At 46.7% G+C, this 8,285-nt stretch overlaps 1 protein-coding gene across 1 annotated transcript; it reads left to right on the top strand.

The window, feature by feature from the left end:
- Positions 1–2,557: 2,557 nt before the first annotated feature.
- LOC132653566 (putative protein FAM90A13P) lies at positions 2,558–7,258 on the top strand. Its single transcript, XM_060381346.1, has 5 exons — positions 2,558–2,629; positions 3,650–3,802; positions 4,603–4,814; positions 5,031–5,112; positions 6,149–7,258. Exons 1-5 carry the CDS (start codon positions 2,558–2,560, stop codon positions 7,100–7,102), a joined length of 1,473 nt encoding a protein of 490 aa, XP_060237329.1. The 3' UTR covers positions 7,103–7,258.
- The last annotated feature ends 1,027 nt before the right edge of the window (positions 7,259–8,285 follow it).

Below are 8,285 nucleotides of genomic sequence, written 5' to 3'. Positions count from 1 at the left end.
AAATCTGGGGACTGGCCCATAGACACCTAAGCACTCACAAGGGTCACCTTGCCATCTAATCCTCGTCATCTGATCCACTCAACTGATTCCTCTTACATTTAGATATTTCTCAGCATTAAAATGAGCCACAACCTACAGTGTGTTGACTTAGTGCTCATCAGTAGGGAGAGGAACCTAGTATTCTACCAGCTGAACCACCAAGCACATGAGTGAAGCTGCTATACTGGCAGCGAATTCTCTAATTCCTATGATAACATTTTGCAGTGCCATTGCCAAAGATGTGTAGTGAGACTGTATCTGTGAGAGAGGGTTGAGGGGAAGAATACACATGGAGAAAGAGGTGTGTGGGAGTAGATGGGAAGCTGGATGGGGCAGGGAAGGGACATAGGGGGGAAGGAGAGGTGGAGGTAGAGGAGGAGGAGAAGCAGGATAGAGTTAGAGACACTTGCAAGGGAAAGGCAAGATGAGCGGCCCAAAGAGAATGTGTGGAGGAGTTAGGGGAGCGGGAAATGTGGAGAGCAGGGAGGGAAGGATGAACACAGGGAAGTAGAGATAGAGAGATAGTGATGAAGATTGAATCATAGACAGAGAGGGGGTGAAGAGAGAGAGGAGACGGACAAAGACACTAAAACAAAGCGGACTGGACTGAATACAGGGTGTGGCTGAGACCAGAGCGGCCCTGCTTTGCCACACCCACGCCAGTGTCGCCATAGTAGCATAAGCTACAGGGCGGGGGATATGATTTCCCCGGAAATAATGCCCCCTGGAAGGTCCCTGGCAAACTCATCCCACTTGGAAAAGAGACGTGTTCTGAGATTTCTACGCTTCTTCAGTTGTGGCTCTGGGGCTGGAATAATAAATTCTTTGATCTTTCCCTGTGACACCTGAAACAGCACAACTAACTTTATAAAAAAAAATTATTAGTAGTAGATTGTTAAAGGCTTTAATAAAAATAAGTTTAAGAAAAGTAATGAATTAAATTTAGTATTAATAGGCATTAAGAATAGTAAAATAATAATAGGCTCCTTCTTAAGAAATAATAGCATGAGAGGTGCAGCTGGCGGGAGTTTCCCCCTCCCTTCAGTGCCTTGTTCCTAGAGAAGATCATAAATCTTAAGCAGGACATATGGGAGGAGGGTTAACAAAGGTGTAGTTAGATTTTGTTATAGAGAGGGACTTTGGCAGGCATCTGACTTAGCTCCTGACTTTCCTCTTCATTGGTTAGCAATAATGAAACTATATTTGAGGTTTCTTTTCCTTTGTTGACTCTGATCAAAAAGTTTTTAGGCCAAGATTATTTGTGGGTACTGCTTTATGTTTGATTGCATTTTGAGTTAAAATGTAAACTTTGTATTCTTGGTAAAAGTCTAAATGTTCTGGGAAGTATGCCAATTTTAAGGTGCCTTTTGTGAAATCATTATAAAAATACTAGCTTGATTTCAGTAAAGTGGCAGCAGAGTCAAAACCATCAAGGTGTCTCTGTCTGTCAATTCTTCGCCGAAACCGTGTCTTCCTGTCTAAAGCCTTGTTCTCCCGCGGACGACGGGAGCCCGACTGGGCCGGTCCGTGGCAGCTGTTTTTGTTCAGTGCTGGGCTCCTGGACTGCTGTTTTCTTGCTCTTTTCAGCTGAATCTTTTAGTCCAAGTCTGTTGGCAATGGGAGGGAACTGCCTATCCTGGCAGGCCTACAAAACAGTCATTGCATTGCTCTCCACTGATGCACTGGTAGAGTTGACTCTTGGTTTACTCGGGAGATTCTGGATAGGCCGTGTGTGATGCCAGAAAGCTTTCTCCTGTGGGTCCCAGAAGCTGAGTTTGGGATTCTGTCTTGTCCTAGCGGTGAGCAGGATTCTGACTGGGCTGCTTTTTCCCACTGGGACCCTGGGCTTTTGACTCTGTGTGAAATGCTTCACTGACTCCATTCTTTTGGGGACCGCAATGGTTTGTTGATGCATGGTACCCTGTAGCTTTTGATCCAGCAGGTCTTGTGAGGCTGTGTTTCCACCATTCTGCCTGAGCACTGGCTTGGGGACATCAAAAACAGCCATGTTCTGACCTTCTTCCTGCCTGGAAGGCAAGATGCAGGAGGCATCAAAACTTTGGATGGCAGGGTTTCCAGGGCACACCTGCATCCCAGGAGACTTTCTGGAGGGTAGACTGCCACTGACCTCCTCCTCTTCCCAGGAATGAACCTGGGCATCTGTGAGGGTTATGGAAAAGACAGATATATGGAAAGATTAAGGGAACTGTGTCAGGGTGGAAATTCCTCCATTTGTATGGATGTGCCTTCTTTACAGGTACATATCGCTTGTCCTTAAGCATGATCTTGGATTTGGCTATGAAGATAAACACCTCTAATTCTTAATCTAGATTCACTCTTGGCCACACCTTTGCTGGAAGCCTATATAAGAATTTGGGAGAAGGAAGTTTTTGCTCTTTGCCTGTTTGCAGTAGAAACTGGAGCCTATTTCTTCGGGACACTAGCATCTAATGAAGACAAGCTGAGACACCGTGCTGCATAGACTGATGAAGCAGACATTTTTCAGACATTTTGCCCCATGAAAGAAATCCAGCACCATATTTGGAAAAAGACCCTGAAGACACAGGAGCTGCTCAGTTGCTCTGCAAAGGTGAGTCTTGCAGTAAGTCCTGTAAGAGGACATTTATTCACCTGTTTCAGTTGTTGTCTGGGAGGCTTCCTCTGTCTGCTAACCTAGCCCTACTCTTGGAAGCTTCCAGCCTCCATACAATATAACCGAGGCCTAGAATGATTTTAGCCTCTGAGACTGACTGCTATTCAGCTCATCCTGTCTAGTTCTTTCTAAGCTCATAGCTGGCTGATTCAATTCAGCTGTTCTGACCCAAACTCTCTCCCAGCTGACTTATTCAATCTGGCTTTTCTCTTGGCCTCTGAATTGTTCTGCTTGGCCTCAAACTAAATCCAGCAATCTGCTCTAATCCCCTGGCTCCTTCTCATTCTCTAGTTCATTTGGTCTTCACCCGAGTTCTCTCTCTGCGACCTGTCTCAGCATTACTGTCCCTCTAAAACTGCCTCCTTCCTCTCTCTGCATTGCCCCTTAAGTTTTTCTCTCTTCTTGTGAAAGTGGGTGTATCCTGTTTTGTAGAATCTTCTCAGATTTGTCACTTTCTTTTTCTGTGATTCAATTAGACATCACTTTCAAACCTGGGTGTTTCCTTTTACAAATTAACTTTACCTTCATCGTTTGGGGTTAAAGGTGTGTGCCAGCAGCTTTTCTGAACCTGAAACTTGCTCTATACCAGGCTGGCCTTGTCTATGCCTCCTGGATTAAAAGCATGTTTGTACTCCAGCCGTATCACATAGACCTAGAAGGTCTTTGGATCTCTTGCCAGAACAGTCATGCTCTGAATTAAAATTCCTCTACAAAATTTGTTACAGCTCGCATGTCCTATATCAAGGAGGCTGGCTCTGAAGCCTCTCTAAGCTGTTGTTCTGCCACAGATTGTGCCCTGTTATATCCAGTGAGCCCAGACCTGCATCGGGATGAAGCTCAGGTGCCAGGAGAGCTGGTTGCCAGGGGGAAGCACAGTCTAAGTTGGGAAAGGCTCCATGGAGTGGGAGCTGGACTAATTTCATTGGTTAAAACTCTTTTGTTTCCTTCTGATTCAAGAAATCAAAGCCAACAACTCCAGATTCAGCGATAAAGCAGGAGACACACATGAAGATTCAGGACCATAAAGCTGTTCCAGCCCAGAAAGTCCAGAGTAAGCCAAGAGGGCCCATGACACAGAAGGTTCCCCCATGGCAAGAAGAGAACATTATGGTAAGTAGAGCCCTTAATGTGTCATCAACCACTGGGGCTAGGTGAGACACGAACTGGGCTCCCTCAGAGAACCTATTTGTTGTGGGTTTTCCACCAGAGAAGACTGCTGGGAACATGGCTTTAAGTCAATAGAAAGTCCTGATTAGCCAGGTGGCAGAGTACTGACTGGATCCTCTGTATCCCAGGGGATCACTGAACCTTTCTTGGGGTGAGGTTTTAAGCACAAAAACAAAAACCAACCAAACAAACAAACATGTTTTGGGTTGACATACTTCTGTTACCCAGAACAGTAGGCCAGAAGCAGAAATGCACAGGTGAGAGACATGGGAGATTTTCCCAGGACTGTGGACTCAGACACATTGGGTCTTGTTTTCATTTTGTTAGGTGATAGTGTCTGTGGGTTGAGTTCTACAGTCTGAATGAAGCTTCCATTGTGGAATTAGTTGTGCCAGTGTCTGGGAATTTATTAAGTTCTGGGGCCCTGTGAAATGTTGCATCTGTCCATGGTCCTGACTGTAGCAGAGGTATCAGAAGGCCAGGCAAAGGAACTACTCCCCCTGCATGTGGACCTGAGTAGACACTGGGAAGTAAGCCCAGCCTCTCTTTAGCAGGATTGGTCCTTTGGCACATACAAGGCTCACTGACATCACTCATGCATCTTTCAAGTGTGCTTACCTCTTCCGGGTTCAAAGAAACAACCATTTTCTGGAGAGAAAACATTGCAGGCATTTTAACCCTTTATCCCTAAGAGGTACCTGGATCCCTTTTTGACTCACTAATATCTCATTTGCTACTCACAGGTAAAATGCAGAGAGTGTGGGGCCTTTGGCCACACAGCAAGGAGCAGAAGGTGCCCAATCAAGTATGGCCAAAAGCTCCTAGATCCACAGCCTCTGGGAGCCAGGAAGGAGAAAGAGAATCAGGATCCTCGCAGGACACAGGGTCTCCAGAAACCAGGGCCCATAAGCCAGGCCAAGACAGAAAAGAAACCTAGTCAAGTCACTGGACAGAGGTGAGTGATGGGGAAGGGCTGGCCAGAGGGAAGGCTCTGGGTGCAGCAAAGCTCATGGGGTACCATCACTCATCTCTCTGTCCCCAAACACTGAAAGGGCCAGACAGCTAGTAAGTAGTATACTAGCTACAGAGAGTGAGTGGAGAGTGGGTGAGTGAGAGTGGGTGAATGGGTGGGTAGAGCTGATGTGTTTCCACACCATTGTCTGTCCCACAGAGGTGATGAGCAGCAGAGGAAGGCTCCCTTCCAGAAACTCCCCATGGATCCACAGAGGAGGGGCCAGCACATCAACCTGGTTGTGAGTAGCAGCAGTTGCTCTGTTCCTGAAAGTCCCTTTCTCTGTGCTCTGCCCCACCTGCCCATTCCCTGCTGCACCACCTGCTTGCTCCATTCACGACCCCATGCATGTCACATCGAATCAGTCCTCTCTGATGCAGCAAGGACTCATTTGGTCATTTTCATAGTTCAGACTGACTTGGGTTTTGGGGAGCAAGTGAGCCTCTGCTGTGTGCTTCTCCTTTGGTAGACCAGTTCTCCTGGAGGATGGGCAGGCTCCTCCTCACCTGTCCTTGAGCATGACCTTGTCTCCTGGTCTCCATGTGGTCCTTCCTTCTGAGGTCATATTACAAACATGGCCTGCTCTTCTAGCCTTCTAATGATCTTCTCTCAGATTTTAATGTTTCCATTTTGAACTGATTCTGTGTGCTGCTTCCAAAATCTAGACTTTTATTGGAGAACTTTTAGGGCAATGAATATATCCTTTAAAATTTTTATTTTATTTTTATTCCATCCCAATATGTTGGCTGCAGAGTTGACTCTCATTTTGAGAGTCATATTCAAGTCATGTCATCTTAACATACCTTTTCCCCTGTTTTACATCCTAGGTGACATGATTAGGGGTTTTCAATACACTGGAAATTGCGTGGTAATTTGAATTGTTTTTCTCTTGACCACAAAAGGCTCATGGCCCTCTGCTTAGCTGTCTATTTATATCATATATAAATAAGTAAAGATTTCTGTAAAAATCATATATTCTTTACATAAAACACATGTACACATGCAGATACATTTGAGTGATGAGAGTTCAGCTCAAGGAAACTTCACAGTGAGGCTGAAACTCTTCACATTGCATGTCCCAATCCCTCTGCATCTCCCCCACCACAGGTTCTCATTCTGCAGCTTTTGGATAACTAATGTAGACCATTTCAGACTGAGTACCTTCACCTTAAAGTGAACTTATACAAGAGTTTTTCTGTCATGATAATCTTATGAGGTCCTTGTGTTATTTGGAAGACTTACATAGTCAATTTATCCTGCAATTGTTATTTTCACAGCATCCCAAGATGCCAGTGTTCAGTCCTGGAAACACAAAGAAGTCTGTGACCAACCAAATTCAGATTACTGTGTCACGTGCCAGAAAGTCTCCTGGGAAGCGGATGTGCCCTGGAAACCCTGGAGCCATCCAAAGCTCTGATGCCTCCTGCATCTTACCTTCCAGGCAGGAAGAAGGTCAGAACATGGCTGTCCCTGGGGTCTCACAGCCAGTGTTCAGGCAGGGTGGTGGAAACACAGCCTCACAAGACCTGCTGCATCAAAAGCTCCGGGGTGTCTCACATCAACAACCCATTGTGGTCCCTAAAAGGAATGGAGTCAGTGAAGCATTTCACACAGAGTCAGAAGCCCAGGGTCCCGGTGTGAAAACACAGCGCAGCCAGCATGCTGCCCTCCATCAGGGAAGACAGAACCCTGAACTTAGCTTCTGGACCCCAGGTGAGAAAGCTTCTTGGCAGCCCACACTGCCTAGCCAGAAATCCTCAAAGAGACTAAGAGTCAACTCTACCAGTGCACCAGAGGAGAGCAATGCAAGCACTGTTTTGAAGGCCTGCCGGGATAGGCAGTCTCTTCCCATTGCCAACAGACTTGGACTGAAAGATGCAGTGCCAGTGAGCAAGAAAATAGCAGCCCAGCTGCCCAGCACTGACCAAGAACAGCTACCAAGCAGGCCTGCTCTGGTCTCAGCCACACCCTATGCTGAGTCCTCTCAACCATCTACCAGCCATGCTGTACGCCAGTCCCTGAGAATGGTCTTTACTAGACTTAATGGTGACTGCTGGAGCTCCAGGTTCCTGACAGTGTCCCCAGCACTTGCCCATGAGAAGCAAACAGCTCCTTGGGAGGGCCCTGCCTTCCTGGAGAAAGGTGAAGCAGCACGCTCCCAGGTCCCAGTGAGTGTCCTCTATGAGGACCTTCAGGTCTCCTCCTCTTCAGAAGACAGTGATGGGCAGTGAGTGATGGGACAGCAGATGCCACCCTCCTGCTCAGACTTGACAGACACTTTCAGACTGGTCCTCTCTGGGTTAGCCAGCTAGATGACATGACTGGGACCTGTCAGATCCACTTCCAAATGACCCTTCTGGTGTGCGTGGACTCACATCTCTGCACAGAGCCTCACCTCAGCATGGACTCTGGACTCTGACCTGAGAAGACCTCTGAAGAAAGGTCACCTGTCCTCTCCATTGTGATTATCAATGACCTGTATACAGTATGTCTTTTCAGCTACCTCAACGTCCTAACTCTGCATGAGTTGTCATATTGTATGATGTTTTCCACTTCCAGTAATAAAATTGGCCTAGAAATTATGTCTGCAGTGGTGTTCTTGGGCCGAAGGCATGGGGTTTTCACAGGACCTATGGCCCAATAACGAGCCACAAACCCAAGAGGCTCTCAACCTACCCCATCAGGTTTGCCGTTCTGACACTGTGCATAGGTACCCCCACCTTGTGATCTTAAGACCATTGAGAGACAGGGCAGTTTGTAGGCCTGTCCTTCCAGGCTGCTGGTCACAGATGTCATGGTCACAAAGGTCAATTGCATCAATTTTAGGACTCAGTGGGCTTCTTACTGAGTTCCTATTCTGAGTTTTATCCACTATGAGGCCACTCACTGTCCCCATACCTCTGCTTTTGCTTGCTTTCCATTTATGAGGCCAGGACTTTGCATTCCTCACAAAGTCTAAATCCTGGCTGTTCATTACACCCTTTCATCTCAGCACCCTTTGTAGTTTGGGCTTGAAGGATGCATCAAACTGTTGTGTTCACTGCCCCTCACCCCCATATTGCCTCTCTGTTTGTTTTTGTGTGGCTGTGTGTATATATGTTTCTCATATTCATGTGAAAATCAAGGCACCTGGAGTTTCAGAGCAGAGTGCTGAAGCTCCTGGAAGATATTGGTTTCATCATGCATTTTTTTTGTAACTTATGTGCTTGAGGCAGTGTTTGACACTGAGTGGAAGCCCCACAGCTTGGCCTGTCTGACTGGCTGGCACACTTCAGTGATTTTCCTTTCTCTTCCCTGTTAGCCTGCTGAGATCTTTCAGAGCTGTGTCTATAGCTCTCTGTGAGTGGTGGGCCCCAAACAGATGTCAGCCAAGGTTTCTCTTTGTGCATCTCCTCAGGTACCACACCCTGTGTT

The sequence above is a fragment of the Meriones unguiculatus genome, chromosome 4 (genome assembly GCF_030254825.1).
Source record: "Meriones unguiculatus strain TT.TT164.6M chromosome 4, Bangor_MerUng_6.1, whole genome shotgun sequence".
NCBI classification, from domain to species: domain Eukaryota; kingdom Metazoa; phylum Chordata; class Mammalia; order Rodentia; family Muridae; genus Meriones; species Meriones unguiculatus.
This window is presented reverse-complemented; position numbering and strand designations above follow the sequence as displayed.

What these genes read in the sequence shown, in the direction of transcription:
- LOC132653566 (XM_060381346.1), top strand. Translation starts at nt 2,558, where the DNA reads ATGAAAGAAATCCAGCACCATATTTGGAAAAAGACCCTGAAGACACAG. An exon ending in TGCTCAGTTGCTCTGCAAAG is followed by an intron (nt 2,630 to 3,649) that starts GTGAGTCTTGCA and finishes TTCTGATTCAAG; the next exon opens with AAATCAAAGCCAACAACTCC. An exon ending in AGTCAAGTCACTGGACAGAG is followed by an intron (nt 4,815 to 5,030) that starts GTGAGTGATGGG and finishes TCTGTCCCACAG; the next exon opens with AGGTGATGAGCAGCAGAGGA.